This window comes from Chlamydotis macqueenii, chromosome 24 (assembly GCF_036417535.1).
Source record: "Chlamydotis macqueenii isolate bChlMac1 chromosome 24, bChlMac1.mat, whole genome shotgun sequence".
NCBI lineage: Eukaryota > Metazoa > Chordata > Aves > Otidiformes > Otididae > Chlamydotis > Chlamydotis macqueenii.
Window position 1 is genome coordinate 575,005 of NC_141579.1, and position 18,260 is coordinate 593,264.

Sequence of the window (18,260 nt, forward strand, 5' to 3'; positions counted from 1 at the left end):
CGGATTTTAGGGGGATGGGCCCGATCCCGCACCCCTCCTGCTGCCCCCCCTCACCGAGAGGCGGTGGGCACCGCCAAGCCGCCAGGGGGCGCTCTCCCCGCGGCGCCCCGCGCCCTGCTCCTCTCTTGGCGGCGCCGCGCAGGCGCAGTGCGGGGCAGGGGCAGCGCCATGGCGGATGGCCCGCAGCCGAAGAGGAAGCGGGAGGAGGCGGCGGCGGTGGTCGAGGCCGCCCCCCCGCCCTTCCCGCTGGCGGAGCTGCGCCTGCGGCGTGTGCTGCGGGAGTCGGCGCGGGACAAGGCCGTGTTCCTGCACGGAGAGGTACCGGGGCTGCGGGGGGGTGCGGCAAGGCCCGGCCGGGCCCACCGCCATTTCCCCCGCTGGAGGGGTAGCCCCGCCCCCTGCCAGCAGGCCCCGCCCCCATGCGAGAAGACCACGCCCTCCATGTCGCGACAGTGTTCCACGTGGCCGGGGGCTCCCCCGGTCCCCCCACCTCCGCGGCCCTGCAGCCAGGCCCAGCCCTTCTCCGTTCAGCAGACCATGGCCCCAGACCCGCTTTTCTAGCCTACAGCTGCCCAAATCCGGCAAAAGCGAGGGGTAGGAGGTGACCGCTCCCGGCAGCGGCGCGCTGGCAGCCGCATTTCCAGCCTTGGGTGGTTTTCTTATTAATATAGCTGTTGCTTTTGGCCCTGAGAGCGTGTTTTTCGTGTTTGGTGGGTAAAGCGGAACTGAATTGCAGCAGAGATGCTAACTCTGGGGCTGTAAATGGGATTGGTGTGTCAGTCGGGTGCCATAAAAGGGAAATTTGTAATAACTCTGCAGTTTTTATGGCCGGAGAGGCCGGCCATGGCGCGGTGCAGCCACCTCGGCTCCTGGAGGCGCGCGTCCAAGCAGGCGATGAGGACAGGGAAGCTTCAGGCTGCTGCTTCGGTCTCAGGGCAGTGGGTTGATGATCCTGGGGAGCTGAGCTGGGCACAGACCTGCCTGCTGTGCCCTGTGAGCGTGGCTGCGCTGGGAGCCCCAGGTGAACACCTTTGCTCTCTCCAGGTGGGGTTTGATGAGGCCTCACCTGGGTCCTGTGCAGACAGGAGCGGTTCAGGGCTGTGCCTCGCAAAACCGGCGTGCTCAGGCCGCGTCTGGCGTGTGGCTCCTCAGAGCAGGGCAGCAGCGCTCCCTGCCCCAAAGCAACCTAAGGTTGTTCCCTGACGGAGATGCAAACGCCTACGCCTGCCCGTGCCCTCTTCCTGACCCTCCAGCCGCCGGGTTCAGCGGCCTCGCGTTGGCTTGAAAAATATCTGAGGTTAAATCAGTGAGGTGGCTCAGCGGGAATGCAGCTGCGCGTGCCGGGAGCATCCGGGGAGGCGCAGATGAGCTGAGATGTTGTCCACATCCTGTGCTCCCCTCAAAAATACACCTTTGTTCCCTGATGGGGAACAGATTCCTGTCTTTATTTTTGGATGGGTGCTGCCCGGTGGCTGGTTGGACGGGGAGGGGGTTTGCGCACGGGGATTGAGGTGCTGCACGGTGTCCCCTGTGGTCCCTGGCTGGAGGCGCTTGGGTCCTGGCCTCAAACTCTCCAGCCAGCGCTGGGTCCGTGTTTGCTGACAGCTTTATCCGTTCGTGTTCCAGGTGAGCAGCCCCTCCGGAGAGGGAACGGATGCTGTAGTGATCCTGGAAAAGACTCCCTTCCAGGAGGAGAAAGTCTTGGAGCTGCTGAAGAAGCACACGAAGCTGGAGCTGCAGATGCGCAATGACATTTACAGCACGTACCACCTTTATCCTCCCCCGGAGCTGAGCGGTGAGCGCCCTTGGCCGTGCACAGCGGCGTTGCGGGAGGGCAGCTGGCTCGGCAGACCGGCGGTCGAGGCTGGGATGCCGCTCGGGGGCGTTCTGGTGACTCTGGAGGGGAGCATGCAGTGAGGTGGGCGAGCGCTGCTGCCAGACCTGACCGGCCAGCCCGGCGGCAGTTTGGCCGATAGCAGTGGAGCCGGCCAAGGCGGGGAGATCGGTGGATCGTTGTGGCTCTGAACGCAACCTCTTCCTCCCAGGACCTTGGACGCTGCCTCGTTTCACCCCGTTTCCCTGCGCTGTTGGACACCTAGCTCGGCTGATGAGTAGCTGGTGTTAAACAGCCCTCGCTTGATCGCTTGCAATCTGCATGTGCCTTGATGGTCAGGAAGGGCTTGGGCAGCTGAAGGCTTTCCTTGTGGTTTTTGTCAGCGGTGACAGTTAATCTGGTAAGGTATTGTCTCCTCCCGTAAGGCTTCTCTTGAAAACAGGCTCTGCAGAGCACATGCGTCAGCTTCTTCTCATGCAGGGTGTCGTCTCCTGTGGTTTATTTTTGTTACCCAACATCACTGGGTAAAGCAGACAGCGAGCGTGTTTGCGGGGGGGATTTAAAAGCTGGTAACCGCGAGTGCCTGGGGCAGATGGGCACCTGGCCTCTCTGCCTTTCAGGCCTCTCACCGCTGGCTTTACACATCCCTGTGTTACGAAACCCGATTAATAACGGAGGATGGTGAAGTTGGAGAGCTTCAGTCAAAGGCCGTCATCCTGCGAGACGGATTCTTGGCGCGGTGGAACGGCGTCCTGCGATTGCAGCACTCTGCAGCTGCTGCCGGAAAGCAGGCCGGCCACTTCAATTTAATGCTGGTATGTGTTTAAATTCTGGAAGTGCGGTGATTAATTACGTGTTGACGCTTCCATAAGCATGCTAATAGCCAAACAGGTTTAACAGAGTCAAAGTTAAGTAGAGTAATAGCCTTACTTCTGGTCCCGAGTTCAATTTTCAGGATGCTTGATGTGCCTTCCTGACAGCACTCCTGTTTTCGCCTGGTGTCCGTGGAGTAGGAAGCAGCGACGTCTGGCTTTGGGAGCTTGTGAGTTGTGCAGAGCTCCTCTTGTCCGCTCAGGGAGGTTACAACGCCGCGTTTCAGCGGCAGGAAAACACTGTGGCTGTTGCAGCTGCCCTGCGTGGGAAGACGTTAGGGCTACGCTTCGCGGGCTGGAAGGATTCCTGCTGGCGTGCCCGCTGCGTTCGGGGCCGGCAGCGACTTGCGGCAATTCCCACGAGGTGGCATTGCAAGACTAAAATCCTCTGGGCCTCTCTCCAGCTGCTGCCCTCCCAGCCGTGCTGGCGTTTGAATGCCTTGTAGCGCTTTGCGGCGCTGTATGTCTCCAGTGTTACTCTAACAGCAAATTTTTAAATTTAATTTAAGATTTATGCCAGGTGCGAAACCCCTTTCTGCGGTGAAGTGCTGTGCTGGGCCTTGCTTTTTTCTGAGAGGCTGGAGCAAAACCAGGTGAATCTAGGTGATCTAGGAGATCAGGAGGGGGCTGCGGACCCTGGCTCCTCGGCTTTGAGCGCTGAGCAAGGAGGCTCCTTCGAAACAATTCAACGCCAAGTAGCCGGTTTTGCGGGCACGTTGCGTGAGCTGCTAGTGGGCAGCTGGGCTGGCACCAGAGGATGCGGTCGTGTGTGTCAGGAGGGGAAGGAAATTGCCGTTTTAAGCAGAGTCATGGCCCAAGGAGGCAGTCGATGTCAGGAATGCAGCTCATAAATCTAAATCCAAAGCAAAATTTCCTGTAAAGCTGCAGACAACGCTGGGGCTTGTGAGAAATCCCGGGACGCTGAGTGATTGCGCGGAGACCCGGCGAGCCCTTGCGTGGGGTCTGTCTCAGCCTCTTGGTTGTGGGGTTCGGTACAGGGTTTATCTCCTGGCGCGTGCCAGGTCAAACTTCGGTGTTAAGCAGTTCCTTTGAAAAGCTGTGGGTTGCGATGTGACGCAGAAGAGGAATTCACCCTGGGGATATCACGGCATCCCGGGCAGCTGAGACCCCCCCAGTGCTCAACTTCTCACTTTCTGAAGGTGAGATAAACCGCCAGACCAAGGAGACGACAGCTGCAGGTGACTCGTGATGTGAGGAGCTGCTTCCGGGTCCCTCCGCTTGTTCGAAGTGTGTTTCTCAGTGCCGCCTTTGTGGTCTGGGGGTCCCCAGAGGGCTTTTCGTTCAGCTGGAGTTTCTTGGTAGCTGAAAGTGGATATTTTCTTCACCCTCTCCCCGCCTCCTCGTTTCAGTGAGTCGGATGCTGTTCCCTCCGCGGAGTCAAGCTAACACAGGCCCCGTGCGATGAAAGCTTGTTTTGTCTTGGTGGGAAGAGAGCCCGCCAGGCTGGGCCAGTTGCTTTGTGTGGTGAAGGCAGGGAAAGGGAGGCCGAAAGATGCACGTTACCTGAGGAAACGTCTCCCCTCTGTCCTGGGAAGAGAAATTTCACTCTGCTGCTGCTTAAGGATGAGATTTTTAGGGCTAAGAGTGTGGGGACACGTGGAGATGGTGCCTGTCAGAAAGACAGTGTCTTGCTCGGCTCGTTGGTTTTACTGGCCACCAGGAGAGATGTGTCAAGGCTGAAATGAGAAATAACACTTGCGAACTGGCTTGGAGTTTGCCTGAAGGGCACCCCAAAACCACCTGAATAAGGAGAAGGAAATGTGTGAACGAGTTTGCAAGGAAGAGCAGTGTCGGACAGCGTGCCCTCTGATCGTGACTGCCCTGCCGTGGCAGGGGCAGGCGCGCGTAGCTCACTTTAAGGCTGGTTGCTGGACGTTGCGTAGATTTAAGAGGCGGCTTGTGCCTCGAGGTGTGTGATGCTGGCGGAGGAAACCCCAGCTCTGGGACTCTGCCGTGTAGGGAGAGCAAGGGCCGCTTTCATAGCAGGGGAATTTTTTTTTTTTCTTCTCCTTTTCCCTGCTGCCAAAGGCTTGATTGCAAAAGCCAGATGGTTCAAGCAACATGTTCCCCGATAGCATCCAGCTCCTGGTGGTGCTCGTGCCTGTTTAGCAAGGATAGCTCGCTGTTCCCAGCAAAAAGCAGCCTCTTCTTGCCTGGCTGCTGAGGGATGTGGTGTTTCACGGCACCAGAGCCATGCCGGTGTAATTCAAGGGCTCGTTGTTTAAGGAGTCTTTACTCACGGGACATGGGTCAGCCCTGCACTGCAGGCTGCAGCTTACTAAAAAAATCTAAAAATGAACACGTCAGGAGATTGGCTCCATCTCTCCGACACGGGGTGGAGAAATGGAGAGCGTGGAAGGAAAGTATTCAGTCATGCAGGACGTGTTACGTATCCCTGCCTTCCCCAGCCCAGAAGGAGTCTGGTTTCAGGCAGCGCGGAGCTGGAGAAACTTGCACGACCTGCATGGGGAAGGCTGGTTTGTCTCCCAGCGTTTCCACATTCTGCCTGCCCATGGGGCTTGCCTAGCGAAGAAAACTCTTTGCATTTGCACTCAGATGAAAAGCTGGAGCCTGCAGCAGCGGGAGCACGTGGGCTAGAGCAGGGTGTTACGTGCAGGAGAAACAGGAGGGCTGGTCTGGGGGTCGGTGGGAGGTATCGCTGTGCTTTGCTGTGGTTTTTTTGGGTTGGTAACCTGCAGATTTTCTCTTCGCCGTGGCTCTTGCAGCTGGAGCCCGCCAAGTCCAGGGTCCGTGGGTGAGCACCGGGGCCCAGACAGCCTTGGCAGAAGTCCCCAGTGGCGCGCTTGGCTTGCCCTGGCGTGTGCCGGCCTCGGAGACGGCGAGCTCTCGCGAGCTTTATCCTTTTCTTTTGTGCTTTTCTTTCGTTCCGTAACGAGAGCTCCAGATGTTCAAGGCAAAGCCATGGTTGTACCTGGCTGGGGCTGGGTTAAAATGAGGTGTTCCCGTGCTGCGCAGCTGTGATCATAAAACTAAACAAAATGTGTTAATACAGCAGGGGAAGAGGGAGGTTGTGCGCCGTTGTATTTAGTTAAGGCTGCATCGAAGGAGATACCTGACGATGGGCAGCGCAGAGCTGCCTGCAGCAGGAAGGAGGCTTGCAGAGTCGAAGAAAACTTGCAAGAGCTCAGATGCGACTTTCTCTGCCGTTCCCTGGGCTTGGTGCTGTCCTGCACCTGATGGTTTTGTTGATTAGGCAGGTAATGCGAAGGGAGGAAGAAGCACCCCTGCTCCAAAGCGAAACAGGTTGTTCCTGTCCTGCACGCTGCTCTTGGCTCCCCAGCGTGTTTGAGTCTATTTAAAAGGAAACTGCAGTGGTCCGTTTTAATGTTCTGAGTGGGGCGGGGGAAGGGAGCGAAAGGCGTCTCGGCGGGTCGCCCTGGCCTCTCCTCACCTGGGAAATGTGACGTCCCGAGCCGGAGGGGGCTTCTGGCAGAGCCTGGGGACAGCGCAGCACAAAGGGGATGAGACGTCGCTAGTGAGCCTGAAGCGCGCTTTCTACGTGCACGAGCGCTCTCTGCCTCCTTCCCATCTGCGACGCGTAGCTGTCCTGTGCCGTAGGGAGCGTGGGATAACGTGTTTTGTCCTCTCCTCCTGGCAACAGCTGCCTTCAGCCCTTTTTCTTCCGGGAGTTCCCCAAGTTGAGCTGGTGTTTTGGTTTTGTTTTGTCTCGGATTGGTTTTTTTCACTTGTTTTAAGCAGGAGAGAGAAGTCATTTTGTTTCTGGCCTGTCTGAGCTTCCTTTTCTCCGGAGCAGGGGAACAGTGGTGTGGTGCATCCCCTCAAACACCCTTCTGAGGGTGAATCGCCCAATCGGTTCTTCTCCACCATCGCAGTACCTCTGCCTCCTGCTCATCTGAGTTCCTTCCATTAAACCTCCTTTTTTGGAACTCCAGGTAGTTGATGGTCAGTCCTGACTTCCAGAATAAACCACAGGCGTTTTGTGGGATCCCTGGGCTGGCGTTCAGGAACACACCAGCTGATGTGACTCAGATGCAAGCGGAGACAATCCCTGACCCTTCAGCAGGCTTAAAAACCCACATGACGTGTCCGGTGGTTCTTTGCCCTCATTTACAGGCCAGGGTAGATTTCGGCTGCCCCACGGCGTACGTGATGCTTTAACGCACGTGGAGTCTGCCAGGAGCAGGGCGGCTTTTGAAATGGAGCATGAACGTGGCCGCTTGCCAGCAGTGGAAAGATTTTGTGGCGAGCCTGGTCTCGCCGTGGATGTTTCCTGCGGCTGAGCCCAGCCTTAGCCGGGACTTTGCATCCTGCGCACGGGCTCCTCACGATAGTTGGGCTCTGAGCTTTTATCAAACAGCGTCTCTGGCCGCAGTGATTTCTGCTGATGGGCATTGCTGTGGCGTTTCAGGGTTGATGAGGCCTCAAGAAGGGAAATAATCATTAGTGAACCACAGCCTCTCCCCCTTCTCACCTTCCAAACTGCTGCTGCTCAGCTGCAGATCTCGTGCTGGCCTTTAAAGTACCCTAAGTGGCTCTCCCCACCATGAGTGGCCACCCCCCAAACTGGGGAGGTGCTGGGGATGCTGTGAAGGGTCCTCTCCTGGCCCAGCCCGGGCACGGATTGCAGTTATCACCACCCCTGGCATGGAGGGGTTTCTGCTGCGGTCCCTGCTCTTGTTTTGGGGTGGAAAATTAAATTGTGGAAGTTTCAGCCTGAGGCTGGATGTCGCATTTTCTTATCGTTTGCCTTTTTGTTTTCTGCCCAGTGCTTTGCTGGTCTCTTTAAGCTGGGAGCAGAGGAGCTGCTGCCTTGTCTTTTCTTTTTCCTTTGCTATTACATCATCCCACTAGAAGTGCTAATCAAGTCCTGGAAAACAACCTTGTTTGAACATGTGTGTGGTGGGCATCGGACCAGACTGCCCTTGTGGTTTGCATTTTCATATTTCATGTTACCAGCATTTTCCTGTGGATTGCATTAAGCTGGGTTTGGCATGGAATGAAAAGGCAGAGTCTCCTGTCTTGTGCAGTGCTAGCCTTAAAAAAAAAGCAGAAACCAGAAAGCTAAAAAAAAAAACCAACAAAAAAAAACCCCCAAAAAACCAACACCCACCCTAAATCCTGGCTTTAGGACCAAATAGATATTTATATGCAGTGTCTGGCTAGCATGTATACGTGTACAGAGCTTGAGGCGTGGCTGCCCAGCCCCCTGGTGAGTACGCAGCCCGTGGTTTTTGTGACTGTGACAGGCTTTGAGCACAAGCTGCGGTGTTTGCAGTGCCCCAGTCACTTGCTTCGGCCCGCTCTCCGCAGGGTTTGTCCAGGCTCAGGGGTGTTTCTTTCCTGCGCTGTTTCGTAGCCGTTCTCCGTTAACTGGGGAGGTGGAGGCACCGCTGGTGCCCCGGCAGTTGCAGCAGGCTCTGTATCGCACACCTAATCTCAGCCAAAGAGGGATATTTTCCGCGTGTTTTATTGCTGTGGATAAGATTTACTGCTGCCACAGTCAAAGCCGCCGGGTTGATGAGGTGTGTGCAGCAAAGAGTTTTAATCTCAAGGTAAACAGAAATGGTTTTTCTTTTGCTAGAGCAAACAGCTAAATGCTTCTTGTTTCTCAGCTGGCACAGGGGAATCACCCAGCTCTCTTTCCCCCACGGCTCGTCCCGTGCCCTGTTAACCCGTCAGCCCCTGTTGTTTGCTCCGAGTCTGTCCCTGTGCCCGTGACCTCTTTGCCTCCTGTGCTCGAGGCTGAGCATCCTGATGGCTGAGAGCTCCGGGAAGGAGCTGCTCCTCGGGCCAGCCTCGCTGCTTGCAGCTCGCACCACGTCTGGTTTTGTGGCTGGAGAAAGCTGCTGAGTGCTCGCTCGATAACATCCTGTGAGCTTTGGATTTAAGGATGAGGAAGATGTCTCTGCCCCCGGGTCCTGTTCCTGCCCTGGCTGTTGACTGCACATGAACTCTTCCCTGGGAGCCCCAGCTCTGCCCTGATGTTGCTGATATGCCTGAAAATGTGAGCGTGGGGGAAAAAAACCTTTCAGACAGCAAACTCCTCCGCCAGGCCCTGGCTGTGTTGTCATGAAGTTAAAGCACTTGTTTGCTTTCTGTGTCTGTTCTCCTCCACCCTGTTCTTTTAGTAGTATCTTTAAAAAATGTTAGCGTGGCATTTATCGGAATGGAAAACAGATCTATCGAGGACTGAAGGAAGTGATGTGGGTTTCGTCTGTGATGGTAACTCAGTAAACATGTTTGTTTCTAGAGATAAAAACCACGGTGGTGTACCCCGCCACGGAGAAACACCTTCAGAAATACCTCCGTCAAGAAGTGCACCTCATCCGCGAAACTTGGGAGGATTACAAGAACATAACGCTGCCCTTCATCCAGGCCCAGAGCTTCAGCATCCAGGTATGGATACTGCTGCTTCCCTCAATTGTCTGGAGCACTGTGCCCCTCTGCAGAGATGGATGTCTTTGGTCTCATCCTTCAACACGCTGGGCTGTCAGGTGTCTCCTCCGAAGCCCAGGCTGGAGGCAGAAGAAGCGGGAGTGCTCCATCGGTTGTTTGGTCAGCATGTTGTCAGCTCTGCGGTACCGTGCTCGCTCGCCTGGCTGGGCAGCCTGCTTCTCAAACGCGACCGGTTGCAGGTTGTTTCTGCTGGTCCCCTCACTTGTCGCACTTTCTTGAGGCTGTTTGATCTTTGGAGTAAGTTCAGTGATGCTAAGCAGGCGTCTCTTCCTCCATCCTCTTGTCCTCTGGTGCATCTTTCTCCGTCTTTGCAGAGAAACATTTGCCTTGGAGATACATCCAAAGTTGCCTTTCCCAATGACTTCCAGCGCTGGGCCGTTCCCCCTCCTTTCTGAGAGTGGCTCCCTGGGCGTTGGTGCAGTTCATTGGGCTTTTTAGGAGTCTCCTGGGGGTTGTGGAAATGGGAAGGCACAGGCTGCTCTTGGATTCCTGCATCGCAACTCACTCCTTGGGCCTTGCCTGCGGCTCCTCTGCCATTCTGCCCTTCAGTCTGTATTCTACGTGGTGAAGCTGTAATTTTAGTGTCCTCCTTGTCCCAGGTAGCAGCAATGGACTTTTTTTTTTGTTTGTTTGTTTTTACATCCTTTTTGACCATTCCTCTCCCTATCTTTCTTCTTTAGAGATCAAAGGAACGCAAGTCTATAGGGACTACTTCATGCTCGCCTGTGCAGAAGGGAGAATAAAACAAATCCTGGGTGTGCTGTGACTGTCCATTAAAAAGAACCCCCCAAAACCAACCAGGACAGGCCTTGGTTATGCCCCCCCACATCTCTTTCCTGCTGCCCGAAACAGCAGCAGAACAGTTAAGAGGGTTCCCTGTTGCGATGTCTGTTCTCTAGTTGCTTGCAGATGAAGGTGAATCCTGCTTTCTGCAGCTCCTATGAGAAGGCACCTTGCGTGTCGCAGTGTGTGCTCAATTACTCCTTGCCCAGCTGCTTTTCTGTGCTCCATCGCTCAGCTTTCTCACTGGCAGCCGAGCTGCAATGCCAGTGACACTCAGGTGGCATTTATTAGCTGGAGAAAGACACAAGTGTCTTTCCAGCAGACAGCGACCAACCTGCACAAATGTTTTCTCTGTGCTTTTGCTCCCAAGGCCGTTAAGTTTCCTGGTGTAGCAGCTGCCGTCAGAAGTTGCTTGAGCTCTCGCTCTCTGCCTGTTCTGCCAAATGCTTGCGAGCTGATTTCTGTACGTGGAAACACTTTCCTGGTGACCATCAGGAGCATCTGCTGAGAAAGCACAGTCAGTCCTCGACCTCTGTGATTTGATAATGCCGTTTCTTGTCTTTAACTGGCTTTGACGAGCGGAAGAGGAAATGTGAAGGGTAACAGAAGTATCAGGGGACTACAGAGGCATCTCTGTTCTGCTGGAGGAGGCAAAGCGTGGATGCTTTCAGTATAATAGTTTTATTGTGGTGCCAGTCTCTGGACATGTGTTGTCCTCGCTGGGCTTGTGCTGGAAACAGCAAGAGCAGTCAGCTGATGACCTGCCCATCACATGAGGCAGCATGGCGTTTAAAATTCAGCTCATCTGATCGGTGAACTTATCTAGGGCACTGATATCTTGGCACCTGTGAAAAGAACAGGCATTTAAAAAAAAAAAAAAACCCCACACAACCAAACCACAAAGAGCAGCTTTCTGCCCTGCCTTTCTTCTGGGGTCCCAGAGCACGGCGATCTCGTGCCTTGCTTTCCCAAATTGCTTTGAGAATCTAATCTTCTCTAAGATGTTGTTGCTAGGAAGAAAAGACCAGAAATTTAAGCAAAAAAAACCCAACCCAACCAGATCAAGGGAGGAGAGGTTGGTTTCTCCCTAAGGATATATTCAGGTCAGTTGGCAATGATCCGAAGTTTTGATTAGATTAGTTAAACTCTTGACAGAGTTCCCCCAAAGGGCTGTCTCTTTAGCTTGAGTGTCTGGTGTGCTCAGCATCCACTGACCCAGCTCGCTCAGCGTGTCTGAGACTGACTGCACCTTCCCTGCCCAGCTGGGGCAGCCAGAGTCTTTCATACCTAAAACTGATGGGGAAAATGGTAGTTCAGAATGGTTTCAGCTTTCAAGCCCTAGCTATTTTCTGCTGCCTTGTCTTATCTTCTAGGGAGCTGGCTGGGGACTCCCTGTGACAGCCCAACACTTAAGCTAGACTTAAGCTAGAGCGTAAAGTGCATTTTAGAGGTGTAAAGATGGATGTTTAAGCTTAGGTTGGTAGGCAGGAAAAGCAAAGATGCTTTCCGCTCATCTTATCTGTCACTTATCCCTGGTCTCTTCCATTTCGTAGCCAACACGCATCTCTGGATGGTGCTTTGCTTTGCAGGAGGAGTGCAGGGGATAACCAGAGCAGGGATTACAGGCAGTCTGCAGGCTGAAGCTTTGTTAGAGGAAGAAGAGCGGCGAGCTGTTTTCTAATCAGCCAGGAAACCAGGAGACGTGCATTGCCCAAGAAAACACAGGCTTTTCGTATTCGCTTGGCAGCTGCCAGCAGCCAGAGCTGCATCCAGCCTCAGGCTTGCAAGCAATCTGCTCCTTCCTTCTAGAAAGGAGTTGGGGAAATCAGCCCAGTTCCTTCCCAGACCCAGTTGTAAAGGTTTCGGTGCCGCCTGGGAGGTAAAAAGGTGCAAACAGCCCTGCGGTGCTGCGAGAGGCGTCTGCTGAGCCCCAGAAAAGCTGGCTCAGCCCGCCTCACCGGGGTCTGGCGCGTTCGGTCGCTTGTGCCGGTGGCTGATCTGCCGGAACGCCTGTACCTGTCCACTGCCAGCCGGTGGGAGCAGGGAGGAGGGATGCCGCTGCCCCTCGGGGGGGTTTAGCGCTTGCAGCAACTCCATCTCCGGCCGCGTAAAGCAACCAGGTCTGGTTTATTGCTAGGGGAGAATTATCTCCAAATCCTCTTAGGGGCAAATGCAACTATTTCTACACTGGGCTAAACCATCTCTGTACAGTACCTCATCTCCAGCTGTGGCCGGTTCTTAATGCTCGAGAGGAAAACAAAAATCCCTGGATAATTTAGCTGGCTGGCAGTGTGGTGCCGCACAGCAGGGTCCGGGAGTATCTTTAACTGAAGTGCTCGTAACAGCCTGGGGTTTGCTGGAGTGTTTTATGGATAATTAGCTACAAATGTTAGCAGCCATGAAATTATTTGGTCGTCTTAAAATCAAGCCATCAGGGTTTGTTTTTTTATATTCTAGTTGCAGGGAATATGCGCTAATCCATGAGCCTGGGCTAAATATGCCTGAGGTGTTGGTTATTTTTCTTCTCTGCTGGTTTATATATCGCATACTTCTCTTTCAGTGGGTGTATAATATCCTGGAGAAGAAAGCCGAGGCTGATCGAATCATCCATGAAAACCCAGATCCTGGCAATGGCTTTGTTCTAGTTCCAGATTTTAAGTGGAATCAAAACCAGGTTTGTTTGCTCCTCTTATCTTTGAAGGGATGCTGCTTGTCTGAAGGAAATCCAGAGGAAATGTCCACTTTTGTACTACTAATAGCACGCTAATGAAACTTTTAGTAGGGGAATATGTCCTTCCTGTTCGCGCTGTCGTTAAGTGATGATACTCCCAGGGCCTTTTATCACGTGCTAATTGTGGACGCTGCAAAACGCAGGCTGTCCTCACTGCTGCTCCATGATTTATTTATTAGCTTTGCTTTCTCTTTCCTGTGTTAACCCAAATGTTGTCGTGATGTGTTTGAACCTAAATCTAGTGTATTTGTTCCTGCTGAACTTGTTTGGGGTTGTTTGGGGGTTTTTGGGGGTTTTTTGTTTTTTTTTTTTTGGCAAGCCTCAACTTTAGGCGCAAACTGGGCAGATGTGTTGCTGCAGCTAACTGTCCTCCACGAAATGTTAAACAGATGGTCGTTAGCTTATGAGCAGCTGCTTAACCCCTCGTGGGAGTGGCCGCTCACTGAAACGCAGAGGGTTTTAAGCCCAGGCTGTAATCCTCAGTTGAGTGGCTCGTTATTTCTTTGGGCTCTGTCTGCCTTTCCGCTGGACTTCTGGGGAGGTGGAAGTGCATCAAAGTCTGTGGAGTCAAAAAAAAGTCCCCTTCATGTTTCTGATCCTCAAAATGTTTCTGTGAGTGGCGAGGTGGGAAAGTTACTGTTTGATTAATACATAGAAATAGGAAGTAAAAACAAAAAAAAAAAAAAAGGGAACATAAGCCTGCTGGTGGGCAGTTCTGAATTTCTGGGCTGGGCGTCGGGAGCACCTGTTTCTCATCTGGTCCTGATTCCGCTGCGGGAATAACTTGGGGAGTGCCGGTGACTGAGTTCCCTGCAGGGTAGTCTCCGGTCACCGTGAATTCCTTGCACATCACCTACTCCAAAAATCCCCTGTCAAGCTGTGATGGGGTAGGCAAGCTCAGATTTCTACTTCCTAACTGGGAAATGCGGCCTTCTTCCTGGAGAGACTTTGCAAAGCAGGCGATAGACGCCAAGCTTGCAATCCCGCTTATGCTGCCGCGCTGCATTCAGTGTTTGTTACTTTCAGGGCGACGATATTTAGGGATCCTAAAAAGTGCAATACACTGCCCCTTCCTCCTGCCGAGCAAAGCCTCGGTGTAAGTCCTCGCTTGCTGCAGCCAAGCTTTGCAGCTCCCATCAGAACTGGAGACGGATGGGCTAAAAATTGTGCTTCAGGTTTCTCTGGAGACCTCTTGCAGCTAGCGTGGTTGGGCAGCGCTTGACTAACAGGATTTCTCTGTAGGGGAGCTTTCCCCATGCTGCTGTTTGCTGAACAGGATCTTCTTGGTTTCTTCCCAGCGGCTGCTGTCCGCAACAAGAGCGCCGTCATCCCGGGGCCGTCTGGGACCTTCGTGTTGCCGGGCTCTTTCCCAGGCAGGCGAGCCAGCCATCCCAGCAAGGGCTGTTGTCTTCTGCCTCTGAGCCAAGGAATTTCTTCTTGGCCATGGGTGACGCTGAGCCAGAGCTGATCCGGGCAGCCCCGGGGCTGCCCATGAGCGCCAGTTCCTTCTGCCGCGTCCCGCCGAACAGGCAAGGCTACTGAATTAAATTAGGGAAGCGAGACAGAGCTCCCAGCAGGACTCTCCGAGCCTCCCCTTAGAAATCTCTTCAGCGGCGTCGCCTGGCACTGGCTTAGCACCTTGCCCGCAGGTGCTGCGACCTCACCCGAATTGTTTCGGGTGGGCTGATGAGAGGAAGATTTCTCATTTGCATCGTGAAGTCTGCATGCTTGCTGTTGGCCTCGGCCTGGCTGCTGTGTCAGCTCCTGCTGCCCAGCCTTGATAGTGGTTTGAATTGGTTTCTTGGTTGTTTTTTTTTTTTTAAATTTAAAACATTTTCTTTGGTGTGGGTTTTTCCCCCACTTCTTGTGAGTTGGTTTCAAACCCACAGGAGCCCCAGGGCGTTGCCTGAAACGATGCCCGGCATGACATCATTCAGGGCCTTTTTAGCAACAGCCTTATTTGTTTCAAACAGCAACATGCAGATGTTGTTCTAAGGAGAAGAGATGTTTGCTTTTCTTCCAGCCAGCGCTGATCTAAAGAGGACAAGTTGATACACCGTCTTTTTCCGGAGTTGTGCACAGGCAGCTTTGGAACCAAACCGAACTGCAAGCATCGCTGAGTGCAAATAGCCGCTTCGCGTTTCGGGAGCCCCGAGACAGGGTCGTGGGAGCATCTTTTGTCACGAGCATCTGTTTCCAAATGGCCAGATGGGTCTCAAGTAAATATGTAAACCCTTTGCTTTGCAGTGTTTATGTTAGCAATCCACTTACTCAGCTGATGGATGGAGATTTTTTTTTTTAAATACAACCTTGTCTTGTTAAACCCTGAATTCTGTAAGTGCGTCCAGTGGTGCCAGAGGTCTGGCTGAGAGCTGCTGAATGACCGTATTTTACTGCACTGGGGTTGTTCGGTGACCGGTTAGGTCTTGAAAATAGTTACTTATGGAACTGGCACAACTGGGAAGTGGCCGACTGTTTGCACAGTAGAAATATAGGAAGCTTTTCACTTGGAAAAATCTACAGTCGCAGCTTTTGCCGCCGCAATTCACTGTAAATCCTCGTCTGAGCACGGAGATAAACCATTCGCTTGCTCTGCAGAAAAGAGCGCTCTCGGCACGGCTTCCGCCCGTGGGGATTGCTGGCAGACCCCGCAGCCTCCTGCGCTCGGCCTGCCGGGTGCCTCACGTTCCCCCGTGCCTCTTCTCCAGCCTCATTCTGCGCTGGGACAACGCTTTTGGGATGCTCAGGGAGATGTGAACGTGCAAGGGCGACAGCAGATGCTGTGCTTGTGGTGGGAAAGGGTTGATCGATCACCAGCCTTTGAAACTGAGAAGATATTTGTGATTGCGCTGTTTATCCATCGGGGTAAAGCTCTCCTCTTCTGGTTTATCCTGAACAAAACCAAATTTGTCCAAAACTGATGCTTTGAGGTGCAGTGGGTGTGTGAGCGCTTCTTTTACTGGGAGATTCGTGCTGAATTCAACCTTTTGTCACCGTCCTCCTTGTCTGTGTCTGCAGCTGGACGACCTCTACCTGATAGCCCTCATTCACCGCCGGGAGGTCAAGTCGCTTCGGGACCTCACCGCTGAGCACCTCCCGCTGCTGAGGAACATCTTGCAGGAAGGCAAGGTGAGCACGAGGCCGGCCCGACGCCGTGCTGGCCGGAGAGAGCGTGGCCTGCCTGCCACAAGGCCTGTTGCATTCTCCGGCAGCTGCCTGACCAGCTCACACACAGCATCTGCATGGGGACCAGGAGATGATGACACAGGAGGTGATGCTCTGTCAGCACCTTCCCCCAGGGCGCTGGAAAGCCATGCTGCATTCGAGGCGTTTCAGGGGTGCTCGATATTTCTCTGTTAGCGGTGAGCTGCAGGAGTCGAGCCCTGTCCTCCCCGTGTTGAAAACTTCCTTCCCAGCCCCTTCACCGTTTGCACCGGCTGACGAGTTTTTTCCAGCCCCATGACGGGATGTGCCTGGTAGATGGATGTGCGATAGCTTCTCTTTCCTTTCCTGTGTTAGAAATTTGGAAAGTAGTTGCGCTGGGGAAAGCGGAGATTAATTAAGAGATTAGTCAGGGAATTGCAGCGCGCTGAGCAGCAAACCGAGCCAGCGTGCCGGAGTTTGCCATTGCTGTTTGTAGCTTTAATGACACCGGCTGGTAACAGGATCCCGGTAACTTGCCGAGCGAGCCGGAGCGATAAGGGTGGAAGGGAAAACGATACGAGCGGAGGGCACGTCCCGTCACGGAGGGAGGAAAGTGGGGCGGCACCGCTCTGTCCTTGCAGAGCATGAAGAAGGATGGGGGAGAGCTCTGTCCTTCCTGACTTCTCCCTCCCTGTGAGGATGGTGGAGGCAGAAATCTCTGCCTTTCGTGCCATCCAGGGATGCTCCTCTCCGTCCGTTGCAAGGTCTGTCCGTGCGCTGCCTGCCCTCTGCCCTCACTCTGCCGTGCGAGTCCTCACCTCTGTATTTTTTTCCTCCTTAGGAGGCCGTAGCGAAGCGCTTCGGCGTGCCCGCGTCCCAGCTGCGGATCTACCTGCATTACCAGCCCTCCTACTACCACCTGCACGTGCACTTCACCGCGCTGGGCTACGACGCGCCGGGCAGCTCCGTGGAGAGAGCCCATCTCCTGGCAGACGTGATTGACAACCTGGAGACGGACTCCGCGTACTACCAGACGCGGGCTCTGACCTTCGCCCTTCGCGCTGACGAACTTCTGTTCAAGAAATTCCAGGAGGCGGGAAGAGTGTGAGCTGGCAGAGGCGCTTTTGTATCTTTTTTATTTTTAATAAATGCCCGTTTTGGGTTTGTTTTTTTTTTTTTAAAAGGTTTTGGTGCTTTTATTTTTTTAACTCTGATTTTGTACAAATTGGGGCTGATGGCCCATTGCTATGGAAACCATTTCTTCTACTCAAGTCAATTAAAACATTGCTGGAGGAACCCCTCTTAGCCTGCTGGTCTTTACCAGGGTGGTAGCACCGGCCTGGGTGCCTCTGGGATGCAGTGAGCAAAGGGGTTTGGGCAGGGAGGGTCTCTGTGCGTCCCTCTCCACCCAAAATCCACCCCTGCCACCAAATGTCAGCCCAAGAGGGGATGAGGCAGCCGGAGAGGTCCAAGAAAACCCATTGTCCTAGGAAAGCTTCGCTTATTTCCTATGAATTTACCCCTGGGAGCGGGATTGCACAGGCTTCTCGAAGTTTTGCAAGGATTCCTCAGCATGCTCAATAAATAAATACCATAAAATGAATAAAATAATATTGCTCCTTCCTCTCCCAGCAGAGGAGCCTCCTGAGACCCTGGATGGCTTTGCGGCTGCTTCGCCACTTTGCCTTGTTTTTTCTTCCTCTTTCAATGAGATACCCATGTCTTCCTCGCTGCTTGCCTGTTTAAGAACTCCTCAGGCTGTGTCCCAGCAAGAGCTGCCCGTTGTGGTGGGGAAAAATGATTTCTGTGTACAGAGGAGCTTGAGCCGCTGACCCAGCCATCGCTTCCCCTGCATCTTCGCTGCCGGACACCGGCCTCTGAAAACTTAATGAGCTTTTGCTGCCAAAAAGGGCTCTGGTTTCCGGGCGGCCGGCAACCAGGCGTGTCATCGCAGGAATCGTCTTGCCAGCTACCCCAGTTACTCCTTTCGACACGCTGGGCTCCTCGGAGGGTTTTTTTTGCTGCTGGGGAGGGAAAATGGGGTGTGATTTGTTGTTTACAGGGCTGCCCTGCCATGGAGCGGCCCGGAGCCGGCTGGATCCCAAGCAGCACCATCAGAGATGCCCGGGGCTTTGTTCAGCTCATCTGATTAATAAACATTCAGGTCGGGCAGTTCCCTGGTACCTTTGAGCGGCAAGGAGAGGAAGAGCATTTGGATGCAGCCACCTTTTCGTATGTCTCTGCTGGGGGAGGCTTTCCCGCCTGTTCAGATCTGCCCGTCTCCCGAGCAGAGCACGTCTTGGGCCAGAGCTGATCCAGGAGCTGCTGTGGGAGCGGATCTGGAGAGGGTCGGCGTGGCTGGCTGTCCCCTGGCTCTCCGCATCCCTAGGTTTTAAGTCGCGAAGGGAAAAGGGTGGATTTCTTCCCGTACCGGGGC

At 53.9% G+C, this 18,260-nt stretch overlaps 1 protein-coding gene across 2 annotated transcripts; it reads left to right on the forward strand.

Moving 5' to 3' along the window:
* The first annotated feature begins 168 nt into the window (after positions 1–168).
* On the forward strand, positions 169–17,119 carry DCPS (decapping enzyme, scavenger). 2 transcript variants are annotated; one of them, XM_086766119.1, is made up of 8 exons: positions 169–318; positions 1,627–1,795; positions 2,890–2,904; positions 7,546–7,608; positions 8,960–9,105; positions 12,509–12,622; positions 15,698–15,808; positions 16,665–17,119. In XM_086766119.1, exons 1-8 carry the CDS (start codon positions 169–171, stop codon positions 16,929–16,931), a joined length of 1,035 nt encoding a protein of 344 aa, XP_086622245.1. In that variant the 3' UTR covers positions 16,932–17,119. The 2 variants fall into 2 exon arrangements, with proteins under 2 accessions (XP_086622245.1, XP_086622244.1); XM_086766118.1 differs by lacking the exons at positions 2,890–2,904; positions 7,546–7,608.
* The last annotated feature ends 1,141 nt before the right edge of the window (positions 17,120–18,260 follow it).

What these genes read in the sequence shown, in the direction of transcription:
- DCPS (XM_086766119.1), top strand. Translation starts at nt 169, where the DNA reads ATGGCGGATGGCCCGCAGCCGAAGAGGAAGCGGGAGGAGGCGGCGGCG. An exon ending in CTTGTTTGAACATGTGTGTG is followed by an intron (nt 7,609 to 8,959) that starts GTGGGCATCGGA and finishes GTTTGTTTCTAG; the next exon opens with AGATAAAAACCACGGTGGTG. An exon ending in CCCAGAGCTTCAGCATCCAG is followed by an intron (nt 9,106 to 12,508) that starts GTATGGATACTG and finishes CTTCTCTTTCAG; the next exon opens with TGGGTGTATAATATCCTGGA.